The sequence below is a fragment of the Centropristis striata genome, chromosome 1, assembly GCF_030273125.1.
Source record: "Centropristis striata isolate RG_2023a ecotype Rhode Island chromosome 1, C.striata_1.0, whole genome shotgun sequence".
Classification (NCBI taxonomy): domain Eukaryota; kingdom Metazoa; phylum Chordata; class Actinopteri; order Perciformes; family Serranidae; genus Centropristis; species Centropristis striata.
In genome coordinates this window covers 8,387,584-8,408,247 of record NC_081517.1, presented here as the reverse complement: position 1 = coordinate 8,408,247, position 20,664 = coordinate 8,387,584, and the positions used below count along the sequence as shown (strand labels likewise).

The following is a 20,664-nucleotide window of genomic DNA, read 5'->3' as shown; positions in this document are numbered from 1 at the left end:
CATCAAAAATTTAATATATTTGCTAATATGCCTGTATATCAGCATGTTTTCTTCCCTGGTAGTATTATTGTACCCTTAAAAATGGGATGTGGTGTAATTAAGCCGTTTGAGTCACTGGTAAATCCCAAATTTCAGTGAGAATAATTCCAATATATTTTGCTGAACTGTTGTAGAATAGGTTAACCATTACTTAAATAGGTGTTATTTCATTGATAGATAGTTAGTCTAATTCAGCTTTTCTCAACCTTGGGGTCGGGACCCCAATTGGGGTCGCGAGATGGTTTCTGGGGGTCGCCAAATCATTTTGGAAGTCAGCTCTGCCACTGTGTTAAAGTGTTCATGTGTTAGTGTATTTTAGTCTTTTTGGTCACTTAATGTCTTTTTTTTGGGTTATTTTGTGTGTTTTTTGGTCATTTTGTGTGTTTTTTAGTTAATTTTGTGTCTTTTTTTGATAATTTTGTGGTCAATTTGTGACTTTTTTGGTAATTTTGTTTCTTTTTTGGTAATTTTGTCTTTTTTTAGTCATTTTTTCTTTTTTGGGTGATCTGAACTGTGCGTGTGAGATTCTGTTCAGTGAGCGGGGGTCGTGGACAACATGCATGTTAAATTGGGGGTCGCGACTCAAAAAAGGTTGAGAACTACTGGTCTAATTGGCTTTGGTTTGGTGTTCCGTCCCTACTGCCAAATCAAAGCATCACTTTTTGATGACTTGGTATGAGAATCAGTGATCAATTATCTTTCTCCAGAATCAAATACTGCACCTTTAAGTACACAGATTGCATAATAAAGACTATATATTTAGTAAATGCATGTTATCTATACCAGTGTGGCTTGTGATCATTGTTTTACTGTAACTCTGTATCCTTTTCTACAACTTTTTCAATTGTCTTTTAAGCCTTTTCAGCTGTAGTAAATAACATGTTAATATACAGTACAAATATATAAACAGTCAGAGATTATTTTACTTCTTCACATTACATCAGATGTTTTTGTGCCATATACCAAAACTTGGTAGTTGTTCTAATTTCTTGTGAAAGGCAAAAGCATTACTCCGACTTGTTTTCTTTTCCTAAAAAGCAAAGTATTCAGTAAAATAGTGTTTTATTACTTTCTTAAATAATGAAAGCAAGCACCTTTAAACCTTGAAACACCACATCAAAATGCAGATGTTTTCAAGGATTTCCAGCGCTCAGAGCAATGTTTTTCCTTGGTTTGTGGAAAACTTCACGTACTTGGCAAGCGGTTTTTGGTGCCCTCCTAAGATAATATACACTGCTCAAAAAATAAAGGGAACACTTAAACAATACAATGTAACTCCAAGTCAATCAAACTTCTGTGAAATCAAACTGTCCACTTAAGAAGCAACACTGATTGACAAGCTGTTGTGCAAATGAAATAGACAACAGATGGAAATTTTAGGCAATTAGCAAGACACCCCCAATAAAGGAGTGGTTCTGCAGGTGGTGACCACAGACCACTTCTCAGTTCCTATGAGAGCTTTCTGGCTGATGTTTTGGTCACTTTTGAATGCTGCCGGTGCTTTCACTCTAGTGGTAGCATGAGACGGAGTCTACAACCCACACAAGTGGCTCAGGTAGTGCAGTTCATCCAGGATGGCACATCAATGCGAGCTGTGGCGAGAAGGTTTGCTGTGTCTGTCAGTGTAGTGTCCAGAGCATGGAGGCGCTACCAGGAGACAGGCCAGTACATCAGGAGACGTGGAGGAGGCCGTAGGGCAGGGGTGTCAAACTCAAATACACAATGGGCCAAAATTTAAAACTTGAATAAAATAGCTGGCAAACATTGAACAAATAAACCTTTTAATATATACCAAACATGTTTTGCTTTACCATTAAATATTGAACCAGCAACGCTTATAAACATACAATATATAACTAAATAGTGCAGACATGCAAAATCAAATTTAAAATAAAAAACACATCAATGTCATTAATTTACAATAATAATATAATAATTTGGTATTGCCTCGCGGGCCAAATAAAATTACACTGGGGGCCAAATTTGGCCCGCGGGCCAGAGTTTGACACCCCTGCCGTAGGGCAACAACCCAGCAGCAAGAACGCTACCTCCGCCTTTGTGCAAGGAGGAACAGGAGCACTGCCAGAGCCCTGCAACATGACCTCCAGCAGGCCACAAATGTGCATGTGTCTGCTCAGTCACAAACAGACTCCATGAGGGTGGTGTGAGGCAAGGTTATAATAGTTTTAGATTTTTCATTAGTTTTAGTTTTAATTTTGTTGTGAATTTTTGTTTTCAAATTCAGTTAGTTTTAGTTAGTTTTTAGAGTGAGTTTTCTAGTTTTAGTTTAGTTTTTATTCTTTGAAAATGCTTAGTTTTAGTTTAGTTTTTATTAGTTTTAGTGTTAGTTTTAGTTTTTTTTGTAATGGGGTATTTGTTGGGTGCGTGATTCAAAGAGGCCATAATAAATGTTTCCTTTATTTCCTTTGGTTTATCATCTCAGCCCCAATAAGGTTATTAACTCTTACAGTTCTGGGTGTTTTGAATTTTGGTTCTAGTGTAGACATCCCAGTCTCAGTAAACATATTTACCATGTGTTGCATGTTCAAATAAATACACTGAATTATGAATGAAGAAAGTTGACAAAAACGAAAACTAAGGACATTTTCACTATAATTTTAGTTAGTTTTGTAACCACAACATTTTTAGTTTTAGTTAGTTATTTTTTTTAAAAACTCTAGTTTTTATTTTTATTTCAGTTAACAAAAATGTTTTTTCAATTCTAGTTTTCGTTATTTCGTTAGTTTTCGTTAACTATAATAACCTTGGTATGAGGGCCCAACGTCCCGACGGTGGGGGTTGTGCTTACAGCCCAACACCGTGCAGGACGTTTGGCATTTGACAGAGAAAACCTAGACTGACCACATGCTGGTGCGGTTGGCCCTGGGTTCCTCCTAATGCAAGACAATGCTAGACCTCATGTGGCTGGAGAGTGTCAGCAGTTCCTGCAAGACGAAGGCATTGATGCTATGGACCGACCTGCCCGTTCCCCAGACCTGAATCCAACTGAGCACATCTGGGACATCATGTCTCGCTCCATCCACCAACGCCACGTTGCACCACAGACTGTCCAGGAGTTGGTGGATGCTTTAGTCCAGGTCTGGGAGGAGATCCCTCAGGAGACCATCACCACCTCATCAGGAGCAGCCCAGGCGTTGTAGGGAGATCATACAGGCACGCGGAGACCACACGCACTACTGAGTGTACTACCTAACCCTAACCCTCATTTTGACTTGTTTTAAGAACGTTACATCAAAGTAGGATCAGCCTGTATCGTTTTTCCACTTGAATTTTGAGTGTGACTCCAAATCCAGAGCTCCATGGGTTAATAAATTACATTTCCATTGATAATTTGTGTGATTTTGTTGTCAGCACATTCAACTATGTAAAGAACAAAGTATTTAATAAGAATATTTCATTAATTCAGATCTAGGATGTGTTTCTAGTGTTCCCTTAATTTTTTTGAGCAGTATATTTTCCAATATTACAAAAAAATGCTATTTCACACAATTATTACTGTGTATTAAAAAGTTGGAAAACCTTAAAACACCCTGAACTTATTAAAGAAGTTCACTGGGGACCAACAACGACCACTTGATCTGGGGAAAGTCATTTAGTTAGTTCTGCTGCGCTTCACATTGATTTTACATTCATTTGGCTTAGGTTGTGTTCAAAACAGCTTAGGTGCCTTGTAATGGTAAGGAAAACACTGAACCGTTTTAATCACCGGTACCTTCTATCCATGTCCATATGACATTACTTACACCTGAAATACTTCAATGCTGCCCAAAATAGTCCAAAATTTGTCAGCATAGTACAAAATTGTGCAATTAACCTTCATTTGTGTAGTCATTACACAGCAAGGAGTTCAATCATTGACAAAATAAAACTCAGACTTTTTCATGAGGTCAAAACGTTTTAATTAAAAAAAAAGAATGAACAACTCATTTGTAAGATCATCCTCCAATTTGTCCCACTTGTGTCACATTTCACTTTCACACCAACACACATACACACACTTTCACTCACTCCGACAACGTGAGAGACAACTACTGCACCTTTGGAACAAAAACATGCCGACTGATTTGACATTATTAATTAACACATCCTAGATGTATACAATCCAGTGTAGCATGGATACATTAAGGGTTGTTTTAACTTAAAAAGGGCCATACTGCTGATTGCGCAGGTTTTAAGCACATTAATCACAAATGCTTGAACACTAAGCCTTCATTCAGAGAAGACGTTTCATTCATATTATGTCTTGTAAGAAAATCAACTTGCAGCGATTTAACCTTGCATAGCCAGATAACCTATCCATGAACGTTTTGTTGCCTTCATCTTAAATTTACACCAGTTTCAAAGCAAACAAAAAAGCCTACTGGCATGATTTGAAACCAATGGCTGCCTATCAATGAGATTATGAGCATTGAAAATGGATGGCATTTATGAAAAGTATGAATAGCTTGTACTGAATGTGCTAAAAACATGCAAAACCGAGTACAGTCCTTTAAATAAAAGAGCTTGCAACGGCCCTCAAAGAAATGAAGGTTATTTAGCATTTCAGCCTTGAACAGCACACAGGGATGTGAGCAAAACAAACTGAGGAAAAATTATTTTTATGTGAAGCAACAGTTCGTTTCTATTTACAAATGAATGAGAGGCAGAGAAACAGCAATTCCTCCTCTACAAAGAAGCAATCACATCCCTGAGTACAGTGTGTTATTCCTATCATTTAGATTCACTGTTGTGTGATCATTTATTATCATCGAGTCCTTTCTGGCAGGCTCGAGGTTGATCACAATAGTGCTGCACAGCATAACTAGTTTTTCCTGACTCAAAGTCACAAAGAGGAGGCTCACATTGAACATTAAAGAAACCTCAGCAGCAGTCATAGTGCTGCAAACCAGGCACAACAAAGCACCACAAGTACATCTGGAAACCAGCAATGAAAGCCCTCCAGTGTCACGGACAGTCAAAGACTTGTTTCATCCATTCCCTCAGAGTGGCACATGGAGCAGCATGCCAGTGTAAGCTGATATTTCTAGATACATCATTATCTCCTTATTAACAAAGAAGGTTACAGATTTTGGGCAGCAGTCTTAGCTTAGCTCCTGTTAGCACAGGGCCCCTTCCTCTGCTTTCTCAACCTTCTCCTCCTCTTCCTTCCCATCCTTGTCTTTGTTCTTTTTGTGTTTCTTTTTCTTGTGTTTGTGCTTGTGCTCCTTTTCCTCTCCTTCTTTGTTCAGGGCACTATGCTTCTTGTGCTTCTTGTGTTTTTTATGTTTCTTGTGTTTCTTCTTCTTCTTGTCAGTGGCGGTGGTTCCCGAGCCGCTGTGGTTGCTGGGGCTCGGGGTGGAGGGTTGGCTGTTGGACTGGCTGGGGCTGCCACTCCTTCCTCTCTCCGGCTCAGAGCCTTCGCCTTCACTGTAGTCGGGCACAAAGGCTGCCTCGTCAGTCTCGCGGCCCAGGTCAGAACACAAACGCTGTCTCCTGGGCTCTGGGCCACGAATCTCCTCCCGTCCTCCACCTCTGCCTTCTGCAGCTCTCTCCTCCTTCCCTGGCACTCCTCGCCCTTCATCCCTTCCTCCACCTCTCCCCTCCTCTCTTGCTGCAGCTCTCCCTTCCTCTCTTGCTCCTCTCGCTTCCTCCCTCACAAGCTTTATTTTGGTTGGTTTGTCAGAATTTGCCTGTGCTGTCCTGCCACCTTTACCCTCTTCCCTTGGTGCTCTCCCTTTCTTCTCTTCCCTCACGACTCCTCTCCTCTCCTCCCTTGTTGAATCCCGTCCTTCACCCCTGACAGGTTTAGGTGCTTCGGTCTGCAACTCTCTGCCTCGGCTCCTCTGTGGAACCGGTGAGGGCTCTTTGGGTGCACTTAGTCCGTTTTCCTGGCCTTCTTCGTCATCTTCTCTCTCCCACTTGGAGCGAGGAGGAGGCTGAATGAGCGGCTCCTCCCTGGCCGGGCTGGGTGCTGGGCTGATACTTGGACTGCGGCCATGACTTTGCATAGGGCTTGATGGTGGCTGCTCTGCAGGTTTGGAGGATGCACTCTTCTGATCTTTGTCTGAGTCGCGTTTTGTTTCTTGATTTGACCTAGCGTTGAGGGGAAAACATGACATGTTGAACAGAGTACTGCACCCATTTATCGTTGCACTTTTAACATGTCAGACTCACAATGGACAGTTTCAAACAAAAATGATCAGAATTGATGCAGCAGTACAAGAGAGATCACCTTTTTCATTCCATGCATTCTTCTTCTTTGTGAAAACCTGCCGCCTACATAACTGACAATCGGCTTCACCGCTGACAGTTCAGTTGGAGATCTGGCTGATTTATGGCGGGAGCTGCTAAAGTAGCCCTGGGCTGTTAGCTTCCAGCTGAGAAGAGGAGCGGGCTGCAGAGGTCTGGTGAGCTCTTGAGCCCCAACCAACACCAGCTTAAGTGACGTCACTTGAAACAATTTCTGACTCCACTCCTCCTGGAGCCTTGCACAAAGTTTACACATTTATGATGTGCAAAATTGGTGGAGGTCCCCTTTAATGTGATCGAGGAACATGACTTGTACAATCATTCCTCTAACCACAATAACCAATAAGGCTGGGTATACAAAAACCCTTTTTTGCGGCTGCAAGTAATGACTACTTTCATTATCAATTATTATTATTGGCTGATTATTTACTTGATTAACCCTTTGGTCTATAAACTGTCAGAAAATTGTGAAGAATGACCAAAATCCCACTGTGACTTCTTACTTTGCTTGTCTACACTTGCTTAAATTACTTATAATAACTCTTATCATATGAGACAGAAAAGCAGCAAATCCCCATTGCTGAAAAGTTGGAACCAGAGAAACTTTTGTCATTCAATTAATATTTCCAGTAGTTGCTGACTATCAATCAATTGACTAATTGTTTTAGCTCTATACTTTCAAATTTAAAATAAATAGTTCATAGTTTTGCAAGTTGTGCTTAAGTAGATCAATACCAAATACTAAAATTAGTTTTGATCCCCATCTGTAATAACTATAATAATAACTATAGACAACTTTATTGTGTCTTTCTTTAAGCGTGTCCAGGCTAACTGACACCTGATAAAAAATTTAAAAAAAAAACTTGGGCCCAAAGCTACCGTATTTCCATGCAACACCACTCGTATAAACTCTGTTTTTATTATTATCCTGAAGGATATTTGTTTTTTATTTGGTTTGCAGCAAAGGGAAATTACAGAATGCACCAATGCGCAACTAAACACATACAAAAACAATGACAATACACAATCTAAAATATGGATAAATATATTAAGTATTAAAATTCAAGTGACAAAGGAATAACAGACTCACCTAGTGGAGCTCACAGTGTGGCTCGTCAGAGCCTTTCGGCTGATCCTGGGTCTCTTCACAACAGACTCCTCACTATCTTTCACCGCTGGAGGACAAAAAGGAAACAGGTTTAATCAGTGCCTAATTAGATGGCACAAGACAAAATCAAAGTTATCATCTCATCACACACACATGCATACGTACAGGGATTCAAATTACCTTCTCTGTGAGCAGCAGCTGGCTTCTCTCCTGAGGGGACACTCCTCTCTGTTCTGTCCTTGGACACACTCCTGGGTAATAAGAATAAGATATAATTACTCCTATCAACAACTGTGTTAACAGAGCCACTACGTATAACCACATCACATTTTCTTTGAACCATGGATATAGATGGTGGTTTGATGGGCAGCTGGGAAACTAATATTACAGACCTGTCAGATTTAGCAGATCGTTCTGAGCCTTCACCTCTCTCCTTCGAGGACGTGCTCGGCTTCTCGTGAGGATCTGTTGAGCTTTTAGAAGCGGCTGATTTCTCGGCGATGGTCAGTTTGTCCAGGGAGACGGACCTCCCTCCTGCACTTCCACTTCTGGAGGTCTTTCGCTCTGTCCTCACCGACCTCTCTCCTTCGGGATCTCTCTCCACTGTGACAGCTAGCTTCTGTGAGCCTGAGACCCTGTCTCTGTCTCTATCTCTGTCTCTGTCAGACGCTATGCCTCTGTCTCGGTCTCTGTCTGACCCCGAGGCTCTGTCCCTCTCTCTGTCCGGTCCTGAGCTTCTGCTTTGCTCTCTGTCCGAGCCCTGCAGTCTCTCTCCTGCACTTCCGGGTCTTTCTCTGGGGGCGCCCTGCTCAGCAGATGATGACCTCTCCTTTCTCCCAGGAACTTCTGCTGAACTGCTGGGACGGTCACCTTCAGAGAAGTTAGCAGAAGCGGATCGGTCTGAGGAGGAGGTGGTCTTCTCAGGACCTGATGCTGCCCTGTCTGAGGGTGGCGTCTCAGTGCTGCCTTTCCTCCCCAGATCTCTGTTCAACTTGATCCTCCTCTGAGGCAGTGGCTTTACCTGGATATGGACAAAAGCATATGTAAAATGTTACAACGGGGTTTGTTCTTTTTCTTTTGACTTTTCCCCCCCATTTTAAATATTGTCTGTAAAACCACTAGTCTTTGTATGCCGGTGTTTTTTGGCGACTAAACAAGCTATAGACCCACCTGAAGGTCCATTAGAGGTCTGATGGATCCTCGATCGGAGTCTCCCCGGTTCATTTCGCGGCTCCCCGGTATGGGAAGAATACCAGCCCTGTCTGAAGGTGGGAGTCTGTGGAGTGGGGGCTGATGAGACATATGAGAGTGGGAGAGCATATCAACACCACCACCTAGCGTATCCATTCTCCTCAGCTTTCCAGGAGGAGGTCCGAGCAGACATCGGCTCTCCTCTCCCATCCTCCTCCGACTGTCGGGGGAGGGAGGTCGGTGGATGGGGGTGAGTCCATGGGGGATGGGAAGGAGCCCACCGCCCTGTGGAAGATCTCTTCTCCCACGGATGTCGTGGCTGATTCGAGGGCCATCATGAAGGGAGGAATGATGTAGAGGCAGGTTCTGGGAGGAAAGTGGAGGGGTTTTCAGCAGGGGAAGTCTCACTGCAGAGCTTTTACCCTTTTCTTTTTTAGCGGTAGTTGAGTTGGGAGCATCTTCTGGTTTGGGTTTAACAGTCTTTAATATTTTCGTGGCAGAGGATGAGGAGGACTCTTTCTTTTTGGGCACCACTGCGTCTACTGTCTTCTTTTTCACCTTGTCACCACTCTTTGCCTTCACGCCTTCCGTCTTTGCTTTCGGTTTAACCTTCTGACCCTTGTCTTTCTTCGTCTTGTCAGACTGAGTCTTTGATGTTGACTTGGTTGAGGGTTTAGTGGTTGAAGCAGTGCTTTTAGAGGCTGGAGCTTTAGAGGTTGGAGCTCCGGCTGAAGCCTTTGAGGACATGGGAGGCGTTTTAACGAGTGAAGGGATTTCGTCCATTGGCTCGTCTCTGACAGGAGTAGCATCACCCCTGTCTACTGACTGATGTGATGGCTCCGATTCCTCGCCAGTCCTCTTCTTTTTTACTTTCTTTGTCTTCAGGACTTTAGCGCTGGACTTGTTCCCTGATGAGGAAGAGGATGGAGGATGGTGAGGGGGTGCTCCTCTCTCTTCCCTCCCTCTTCTTCCTCTACCCTGGGGGGAGTAATCTCTAGGTAGTGGGGACATTCTTTCCCTCTCCCTGTCTCTGCTGCCACGACCTCTGTGGTGCATTGAGGGATGTTGGTTGTCATAGTCTTTGTAGTACTTATTGTACCAGTCTGCGTACTCTTTCTCCCACTGTCTAAACTTTTCTCTTTCCCAGCGGTCATTGCCTCCAGGACTTGGACCCTTCAGTTCATACGGCGGCATCTCTCGAGGAGGTGGCTTTCTTGCACCGGGACTGCGGCTACGGAAGCCACCGGGGCCAGGGGAGCGAGACCGCGACCGAGACCTGTAAGGTCCTGCTCCTTCTGCTCCCTCCCAGCCTCCTGGCCGATAGGGGGGAGGAGACCGCGGAGAGCCAGAGCGTCGGTACCCATAAGACCTTGAACGAGAACGGGATCTTGATCGCGAGCGTCCATAACTGCGTCCATTGCGTCTAGAATAAGGGGAGCGGGGATAAAACCGGCCATGGGAGCGTGAACGGGACCGGGAACGACTGGGGGAAAAAGAGTAAGACCTGGATCTTGATCTAGATCTGGATCTAGAGCGAGAATAAGGAGAACGGCTGAATGGAGACCGACTGTATGACCGGGACCTAGAACAGGAAATTGTCGAAAAGAAGGAAACGGGGAGAGAAAGAAAACAGATTGTTAAAACTGTAACAACTGGCTTTAAGGATTATGTATATGAAATAAATGTGCAAATGAAAGCCAATTTTGATATGCTTGCTTAATAAAGTTACCTTGAATAAGATGGCCTTCGTCTCTTTGGTGCATTCCTGTACTTCATAAGCTCTTTGTGGAAGTCTTTAGTAAATTCATCCAGTTTGGATGGAGCTCTGTGGATCAAAGACAAAAAAAATTGTAATTTCAGTATTTTTTATCTGGAGTGATGTTAATATTCTTTATGTGAACATTTTACGGAAGCAATTTGTAGCCATCTGAATGCCAAAAATGAAAAATAACTCACTTGTCCTGTCGGTGGTGCCGCTGTCTGTAGAAATCTTCCTTAGAGAGTGGGGGCTGTGAGAGGGGTGGAAGAGGGACAAGAGGGGGCTGTGTACCAGGGGCAACCCAGGGAGGGTTGAGCCCTGGTGGTCCAGTGGCATAAACAGGCTGGGGTGGGTAACCCATGACCGGAGGGATAAGCCCAGGGGCAGCTGTGTATGGCGGGGGGTATGACTGTGGTGGCGGCGGGTACATGGACGGAGCTGGGTACACTGGAGCTACAGACGGAGGAGGTGGAGCCGTCTGTGCGTGTGAGGAGGGGTGATCTCCTCTACTTCTGTAAAACCTGGCACAAAGAGAGGGACACAGAGCATTGTGAGACAGCTATTAAGATACAAACTTGATGAATGAGATTGTTCTTCAGACGGGCCTTACCTCTCCCAGGGTCTGCCTCCTCTGCTGCTGTGAGAGTGCTGTGGCCGTGACTGGTGACCTAATAGAGCAGACAGAGTTTGATATTTGCAGAATGTCTTTCCTTCAAGCTCACTTAATCTCCTTAAGTGACTGAAATTGAACCGGTTACCTGATGCATGAGGAGGCCTTGCAGGTGGCGGGTGGCCAATTACAGTTAAATGGTAGTTCTGTGGGAGAAATCACAGTGACAGAAATGTAGTTACCTCCAAAAGAAGTTACAGTTACTTGTGCATCCCTGAACACAAAACTGTGCCAAGCTTGGTCAAAAGTCTTTAGGCTTTCGGTTCAACCTGGTGCATGCTAATTATACTTCATTTTGGGAAACTTTGTTGATCATGAAGCAGATTGTTAATGTACAAATCTCTTGTTTACAAGTGAAGTTTAAGAACAACACTGCAGACAGGATCCTTTACTAATAGTGACCAACGTTGTTTGCGGGATGAATGCGCAGATCTCTTTTTATCACGTTTTTTCAAAGCATCTCAACTTTTTTGGAATCTGGTTGTATTTTAGGAATGCTACAGGCTCTCAAAATATATAAAAATAAATGTGTCAATCAAAAATAAGCATTAATAATAAGCATAATTTTCTTCCTTTTCATTTTTGCAGTTGTAAAATTAATATCAGTTGTCATTGCACCTAAAAATCTGTATCATTGCATCTCTAATAAATATAAATAATAAAACCTTTCATAAGGTGACTAAATAAAGAATGAGAGGTAGGAGATAATCTGGACAGTCATGCTGCATCTCCTTTGTAGTAAATGCTCTTAAATAAGCTGAGTGAGTTGAATATCAAGTACTAGACCTTTACTGAGGTGTTAAAGGCAGACTTACATGTGATCCACTTTCTGAGCTTACAGATGAGTCTGGTGTCACAGTAGGTTCTGGATCAGACTCACTTAAACAAGAGAAATTATGATTAGACAAAATGGCGCTTTAAACTGAGTATGTGCTTTCGTGTAGGTGTGCAGACTGTATCTCAGGAAAAAAAAACTTACCCCGGTGGGGGTGGTTCACCATGGCTGGTGGAGTGCATAGGAGAATTGTGGTCCACAACAGGTGCAGGGGCTGGTGAATTGACTTGCTCTTCCACAGCAGCAGCATGAGGAGGGGTAGGGGCAGAAGTAGCAGCAGGAGCAGGTGACAGAGCTGGTGCTGGTGCAGGAGCAGGAGAAGGAGCAGGAGCGGGAGCAGGGGGCGGAACCTGTGCTTGAGGGGCAGTGGAGGGTGGGCATACAGGTGGAGGTTGACTGATATTGGCCATGAGTGGGTCCTGCTGTCTTGAGTGCAGAGGCCTGACCAACTGAGGGCGCGGCGGAGGCGGGGCTGCATTTTGCATCTGTTTGCGTACATGTTTGGTGTATCCTGTCTCGTTCTTAAAGTTGTTCACAGCCTGCAAGAACACAAACAAACCACTGAATATATGCTATTTTTTCCGAGTTATGCTTTGAGTTCAAGTGAAATGAACCTATAAAATGCAACACATTAATCAATACATGCATTTGAAGGTGGTTACCTGTCGGAGAAACTTGTTGGCAATGAGATTATCAGGTGAAACATCTGACTGTTTGCATGTGTAGCAGATGTGTTCCTCTGAGTCCAACAAGGTTGTCCTGATACCTGAAAACAAACAGTTCTTCATTAGGCAACAACTCACCTTTATTCAGCAAACAAACAAAACCTAAAATCTTTACATTCTTACAAAAGTGCTTTTTAATGAAAATAACTTCCCCTCAACCTGCCCAGTCTACATATATTTCAGAACACAATTTCTACTTTTTCCAAAAGATTGAGCATGAAATTATTCCAACATACTGTGGAAGATGAAAATGAGTTTGAACAACTACTCAAAATGCAGCATGTCCAGGGGCTGAAGTGCTCTAGAGAAGCCAGTGTTGATTAAATGGGTATTTCTGTGATTTCACAGCAGATTTTTCCTTCGTCTGTGAATATGACTAAATACATTCATCAACAACCTTTTTTTCCATGACTAATGTAATCTGATCACTAAAAAAAGCCAGCCTAAAATGTCAACAGTTTTAATTGACAAAAACTAAAATTGTACGGACACAGGACTTCGACTTAATTTAAAAGAATACAAGGAAAAACATGGACAGTAATACATCATAGATAATGTAGAAAGACTAGGTTTTGACTCCCTCCTTTGATTAGCCATAGAAAATATAATATTATTTTTTTTTATTTTGAATGCATATTACAACTTAAAACTCACAATCATCGCAGTAACTGTTTCCACAACAAGGTATAACTACGGCATCCGTCATCAGGTCATTGCAGATCGGACACAAGAGTTCATCTGGGATTGGGTCAGTATCGTCCTCGGATGAAGACTGGTCATGTGGAACAAACGGAGGGCGCTCCTTCTTTCCTTGTGCATATGCCTCCCTGTACAAAAGATATTGTCCTTTAGTTTAGAGGACTGAATTACTAGCAAAAGCAGTAAAACTTTGTTTGTGGAGACGGATAAAATATGACTTCATAGTGTGCTTTTCGACACTAAACAGTGTGCATTTGCGTGGTTCCTTGGTTGACACGTACGCATCTATAGCAGGAATAGCGTATTCTCCAGTGCTCGTTAACATGGCTCCCTTGGTTCCTGGCTCTGCTTTCACCATGAAGCTCTGAGGAATACCCTTACTGATCCTTACAGGCTTGGGACCCTCCACACTCTTATCCTGGACCTAAAAGGTTAAAAAAAAAAAAAAAAACATTCAAAAAGGATAGATGTATCACTTTCTTTGCAGCTACACTGCAACATAGTAAAATGAACAGCACAGACTATGAAAATCAAATGATAGGTGATAAATACCATGAGCAAGGGGCACTGCCGAATGTAATGGCCAGCTTTTCCACAACGAAAGCAGGTATAGTGAGCAGGTGGAGGTCCAACTGCCTTCTTGGAGTAACTGCAGAGACATGTTCAACACATTACTTAAAACAATATACACAGCTAGAGAATCATTTTGAGTACATTGCTTCTGGAGGGTAAAACATTGAACAATAAGTGGACTTTAAAAAGAACATGGTATACTAACTGTATTGGGTCATATTCATGATTGGACTGAGACATCATGGCTTTAATCTTGTCCTCCTCTGATGCATTAGCGTCAACCAGGTTAGCAGTCTAAAACACACAATGAGGAGGAAAAGAGAAAAAAGATAAAAAGGACGACGTCAACCCTGCGAGATAAAAGGAAACATCTATTCAACTCAGAAAATACTTTGTGGAAGGGCAGCCAGCATGCACATAATCAGTACCTTGGCAAGTTGGGCGAGTGACATTGATGGAGAAGAATCAGTCTGCAGGAGAATCAGAGTACAGATATTAAAGGTTTTAACACCATATCTAATAGACATACAGTGGATGATAAGAGCCCAGATAGTTCCCCACCACATCTGTGTCCAGTCCCTTAGAGTCTCCATCTGTCTTTGCACCAAAATAAAAAATGTCTCTGTACAAAACTGTGTGCATGAAATTATGCAGGTATACGAGTGATCATTTAAATCCGGTTGTGGTTAACTTGGCTTGTACACAATGTTTATCCTCTACTGACAGCATCAAGTCATACTTGAAAAAACGAAGAAATATCTTTAAAAGAACGCAACGGTGTGAAAGCCTTGTCTAGGGTTGTGTCTATTTATATCATCTGTTTATATCGAATCTAGGGATCTAAATTGTTTGAAGATTTGATTAAGGAATTAGCCAAACACCGGAATTTGATAAAAAAAAAAAATAAGGCGACAATAATTGAATGTCCATGAAGCAACTCGGCTAGTTTTAAAAAGATTTACTCTTGCAAACCTGTCCTGTAAAAATCAAAATGATAAAACATTTGATTGTTACCATATGGAGATCCTACAGAACTTCAACCCTTCAAGTTACATTAACATTTAATAAGTAGAGCCAACTAGTACTCCAACTACTCTAAACTTTAATATTTACAAGTCTAGACCTGCTTATATTTTTACGGGCAAATTCACACAGAAAGGCTTGCAGCCGCTGATCGAAACATGAAATGCACATTAATGGCAACCGCTATCAGCCCCCCCCTCTCAAGGTCTGATTCACAAAAGATAATGCGCTAATGGTAATACAGCACAAATATCCCAATGAAATTTTGCAGCCAACTTTTGAATCCGATACCAATTATTCATGTGCTGACCGATAAGGTGCGGAAGAATTCCTCAAAACTTCAGGCTAGGAATTTAAATGTGACAAACTGAATTTTGGATTTAATATTACAGTCTGGAAAATATGGAAGTGACAACAGTAATGAGTGCACTCCTGTTACCACCAACACCAACTACTACAACTGCGTTTACTGACAAGTAAAATCAGCGGATGGGACGTGGGTCAAATAAAAAATGTAATTTAAAAATTATGCTATTATTATGCTGATACACATGCAATTTTTTCTGGTTTTAATTACTTATTTGATGCTGAAAAGGGAATGTAACGTCACAATTGATAGTTGCGATTGACTTGCCATTGGTCGGCGCGATGTGGCTCAATAGCCCGATCACTACTACCAGCCCGAGCTGGCATTGCTCGTTTTTGGTATCATTTTTGTAGTGGGAGAAGTAGACACATCACCTATTTTTATATACAGTCTAATGCACTGATCATTGTAAATTGGACTGTTTTAGCAATGAGGCTCAATTGCATAGAATGGCACCAATTGTGCATTAAATGTCTGCATATTACCACATTTAAAAACATCAAATAGTACTGGAGCACAGAGACATCACTTGGTTAGCAGCACAACTATGGGTGCATTTAAACCTTTCCAGGCGCTTTGATAATTAAAGTTTTTTCCTAATTGTGCAGGTTTTCGGCTAAAAACTGTGCAATCCTTTTGTGAATCAGCCAGTGAGTCTTTAAGTTATAAGTATGGTAATGTCCAAGAGCATTAGCTTAAACTCTTCAAACTGTCCCCATTTATACAGCACCATCAGCAAATTCAAAATCTACACTCCTGGCACATAACTCTGTAAAGAGCCTAATGCTTCTCCTGCTACGGTAGGGAGAGGGCAATTTTCTAAAAGGAATACTTGACATTTAGTTTTAGCATGCAGTTTCCCTTTACCAGGCCACAGTGATTTAAATCTTTTGCACCGACCTGTCAAAAGAGGTTGTCATAGCTTTCATCACGACTGTTTTCTGTAAACTAATGAGTTTGCAGGGAGTGGTGCCAAGCTGTATCACTAAGAAAGTGCAAACACTGAGAAAGTGTCAAGTTAGAGCTGATAAGACACAAATGTAGAAATGTTTCCTTTAAAAAAAATGCCCAATGAAGAAAAAATAAACTATCAAGAGTTGTCAAGTGTTCCTTCAAATTGTTCCCTAAAAAAGCCCCTACACCACTACAGAGTGAGGGGTGGAAGCAAGTGGAGGCATGTTTCTAATACAGGTAAGGAGTCATTGAACCACAAGATTTAGGTCTAATGCACAGACAGAAAAAATGGCTGCTCTGACTAAATCTTGGGGAAATTTTCTTCTATTAAAAAAAACAAGTGGGCAGGGTAGGTTGTCCATCATGATTCATGATATGCAGGGCTTCGAGGAAAGACTGGTTATTGCAGAATGCTGTGGAGGGAACACACAGGGATCTCGTGCAAGCGGTTCTGACACTGAACCACTGAACAACTTTATTGAGAGGTTCTGCAGCTTACAGCTTACAGGACACACTACACCAGTATACGTCTCACTGCAGCAACCAAGGAAGGCCTCCATAGATTATTGACAAGATATTTAGTTTACTGATAATGTGTCAAAAGTACTTTGTGATCATGTCACAACATTATACGTCAGTGGCCAAGGCACGGCATCTTACGTATCAAAACTAGCTTCTTATTGATCCCCCAAACCACAGTTGCAATAATACACTTTGAACTAGTACCTGCTTCTTTGTAAAAACAGACACTTAAAAAGCTGAATTAATTCAAAGCATTTAACTCAAAGGATGAAATCTGTGAGTGTTTACGTTTTAAGGGTTATGTGCAGTTCATACTCAGTGCAGAATAGAACATCTTCATGGTGAAATTGTACAGGACAAAACAAGTGACATTGGCAAATGTTACCAAACAACAGATTTAAGTATATTAATGTTTATCAGGGTAAGCGTTCAAAATAAAAAAAAACACTGGTGAGTCTCTTCCACTCACAACTTTAGTCTTGTAATTGTAATCAAAGTTAATTACAATCAATCCCAGCCACACTTTACTTCATTGGGTTCTTAAACCACATAAAAATTAAATATTTTCACAGAAAATAAAATGACAATGATAATTATCAATACAAAAATACCAGATTTCCCTTTTACAAACCCCTTTAAAAATACATATGCCTGGCCTGAGGCAGGCTACAAACCATTTCATTATGAAATACAGTCATTAACAGCTTAAATAAGTTCTCAGTCAATTATAAAGTGGCAACAGTTCAACAATTCAGAGCATTTAAAAAAAACAATGGTTGCTAGTCTGTTGTTTCTCATCTTAACGTCATCTCATTCAGCAATTTTAAACTTTAATCTGCTTATTTCAAAACAAAAACCCAGGGTTTTTTTTAGAGAAACAACAAACTATTTTTACTGTGGTGACTCCAGGAAACCCTCCCAAAAAGACATCAAATAACACATAAATTTTGAGATCTCAACACAAATGTAGGCAACACACAGTGAACAGAGGATACACGCGACTCAATCATTGCTGACAGAATGTTCTCAAGAAAGGTGACTAAAGCCAGAAAGAGGGGGAGAGGTAGAGAGGTGAGAGGAGGAGGAGGAGGAGGAGGAGAGTGTGTTGATTTTGGGTTTGTTTTACATACGGGTCTAGAAGATCCCACCACAGCTGTGTCAGAACGATCTCTGTACAAACAAACAGAAGAAAGAAAACATCAGTTGTTGACACGACTCAAGAGCATATCCACAACAGACAACAGGATCAAGTTTTCAAATATCATTGTTTATTGAAAGGCCCCAGATTTCTACTGAAAAGAAAAATACAAGAAACCTTGAATAAACCTATTCATGATCTTCAAATATTACCGACTGTACTGTTCAATGATGATGCCAGAGACAATTTGACAAGATAAATGTACTTACACAATGAACGTCCTGCCAGCAGGTTTGACTCCGCCAAGCGGAGTTCGGCGGACGATCACGGATGAGTGTTTCGGGATGTGGGCTTCATCATCTGTGTATTCTACAAACATGAAACACAAATCGTAAGAAAACAAAGCATTGCTCAGTAGAATACAAAGTATAGGAACATGGCTCTATCGTAGACAACAAAACAGATGTAAAAGGTAAATAAGATGTATACACACAGGGACTTAACAAAGTGTCAAAGCACAAATTACCAAAACATTCGATGTAACATTTTTTTGTTCAATAAAGGGTTTGGGTGAGTTTTCTATTACTTGCATAATCTTACAATTTCAAATATGGCTGTAAAAAAATTAAACTATAATTAGGTTTTTAAGAAATGGATTTATAATTTCTACTCCAAAATGTAATTTCAGTATATTTTTAACAAATACCTCAATATAAATATGTCTATATTGTAGGGTTGACTACTGGGAATAGCACAAAATATTTACACAATGTAATGACATTTTTTGATAATCATCTGTTATGTGGATACAATCACTAATTTATTAAAAAGGTAGATAAAAGAACAGCTAGAACATTCTGGAGAGTTCAGAAAAGTGCACCATGTTATGTAATGCAGACTTTAAAACCAGAAAACTGCAACTGTGTAAAATCTTGGATGAGATCCAGTATCATATTACAAAAGATAGAATATCAAGCCAAGGAATCTGAAGTTGCCACTTTGGGCGCTGGGGCATTGCAAAGGAAATGTTTCCTTATATTCTGTCATATAATAGACCACATAATTAATCAAGAGCACAACTGGCAGAGTCATGAACAATGAAAACAATCCTTTGTTCCAGCCCCGGAGTTTTCTATGACTATATAGCCTTACCATATAGCCTGGCATTTTTCTCACCAATTCTACTGCTAAATGAGTTGAAGATGTCCACATATAATCGACTATGACGCACACAAATAATGGCTGCCATGTTGTGTGGACACATTTTGCATCGTGTCAGCTGATCACATACCTTCTCGAGTCTGCGCATTGGTGATCTGCAGGTCGCAGTCTGTGGCCTTGAGGCGCTCTCGGGCCATAATCTGCCTTTTAAGCTCGTTGAGGGTGATATGCAGCCCATCGAAAGTGACTGTGTTGTAGTCCAGTTTGGAAGAAAACTTATAGTGAACACACGACATTTTAACAGGTCTAAGCACTTAAGTCAATCAAGCACAAGAAAAAAAAACACAGGCCTGGTATAACAAAATAAAACAGCGTCAACACTGAACACAGCTAAATCTGGTGACTTTAATAGGCAAACCTTCTTTATACTCGCTGAAACACTGAAGACAATGTACTAAAATAGGGAAAGGGTTCAGGTCGCAGATGACGAAAGAGTCCTTGTTATTGCCAAAGAAAAATAATCGATATGCGAGGCCAGAGCGCCATTGAGCGGCGCAGTGTGCCTCCTCAGTTCTTTAAAGTCCGATAAAACATAACAGGGTGCCACCAAATCCGAGAGTCCATGCGGCACAGGGTGGATCTACAGCAGCAATGTGAACGAGGCCAAGTCCGTCGTGAATTGTCTCTGGTGGAAAGCCCGGGCCCGCCGCAAAGCTACAAGCCGTGTAGCTACCAGAGGCCGGGGGTTCCCAGAGAATCAGTCCTCGGATGTTTCGCTTGATCAGATCAGTTCTTAGTGGTCAAGTCAAGACAAACCCCGTCGAGCTCCACAAAAAGTCCACAAACTGCGTGAAAGCTTCCGCGACGAGTCCACAAATGTTACGTTGCCGGTGTTACACCTTGATAAGATTGCCCTGACACCGTAATCTACCGTATAAATGCTAAATTAGCTAATGCCAATGCTAACATGCTACGCCTAACGCTCCCTCGCCGCTCAACACAATATGAAAACAAAAGCTAACAGTTAGCGGCGCTATGCTAACAATGCTGCCCAAAGTAACTGTCGAATAATTCACACAAAACCACCAGTTAGGCAGCTGGGGCGCAACGGTTCCTCTTCAGTACACGGCTAATTTCCATCACGAAGAGCTGAAAGTTGTGTATCCACGGTAATGTTCAATTTATATCCATAAAATCCATTTCGGTGATCCAAAGTGCTTCTCTCCTCGCTGTTTCATCAAAATGGCGCAGGTCGGAACCGGATGTAACGATGGTTCTTCCAGAGTAAAGGTGAAGGCAAGAGTATTAACCGTCATAACGGCTGAAAGGTTTAACGGCCAGCCGTTAGAAGGTCACATTTCGTCACCCTGTTAAAACAATCGCCTAACTCATTTTTTCAAGTTTTGCAGGAAACACAAAAAACTTCACCAAAAGTGTAACATATGACATTTATTGATCATTTCACTCAAATATGATGTAACAAAGGATGGCTATTGGCATAGTAAAAACACTGTGTGTAAATTATGTAATTTAAGAGAAATAAAATGTCAATATAGGCAATTTTTTGAACATGCCTTTGTGACTTAAGCAAGATATGGTAACACTTTATTTTGAAGGTGTCTACATAAGAGTCACACAAGCCTGTCAGAAA

General features: G+C 41.5%; 1 protein-coding gene across 1 annotated transcript; it reads right to left on the bottom strand.

Annotated features, from left to right (window-relative positions):
- Nucleotides 1-3,942: 3,942 nt before the first annotated feature.
- On the bottom strand, nt 3,943-20,279 carry LOC131968395 (E3 ubiquitin-protein ligase RBBP6-like). The gene is made up of 20 exons (XM_059329243.1): nt 19,144-20,279; nt 18,122-18,221; nt 17,845-17,884; nt 14,277-14,318; nt 14,054-14,142; nt 13,828-13,924; nt 13,557-13,699; nt 13,231-13,403; nt 12,514-12,617; nt 11,996-12,390; nt 11,832-11,895; nt 11,105-11,162; nt 10,957-11,014; nt 10,544-10,867; nt 10,317-10,412; nt 8,567-10,169; nt 7,789-8,417; nt 7,577-7,647; nt 7,379-7,463; nt 3,943-6,132 (listed from the first exon to the last, which is right to left on the bottom strand). Exons 1-20 carry the CDS (start codon nt 19,307-19,309, stop codon nt 5,157-5,159), a joined length of 5,313 nt encoding a protein of 1,770 aa, XP_059185226.1. The 5' UTR covers nt 19,310-20,279; the 3' UTR covers nt 3,943-5,156.
- Nucleotides 20,280-20,664: the final 385 nt, after the last annotated feature.

What these genes read in the sequence shown, in the direction of transcription:
- LOC131968395 (XM_059329243.1), bottom strand. Translation starts at nt 19,309, where the DNA reads ATGTCGTGTGTTCACTATAAGTTTTCTTCCAAACTGGACTACAACACA. An exon ending in CACTCGCCCAACTTGCCAAG is followed by an intron (nt 14,143 to 14,276) that starts GTACTGATTATG and finishes TGTGTGTTTTAG; the next exon opens with ACTGCTAACCTGGTTGACGC. An exon ending in GGCAGTGCCCCTTGCTCATG is followed by an intron (nt 13,700 to 13,827) that starts GTATTTATCACC and finishes TTAACCTTTTAG; the next exon opens with GTCCAGGATAAGAGTGTGGA.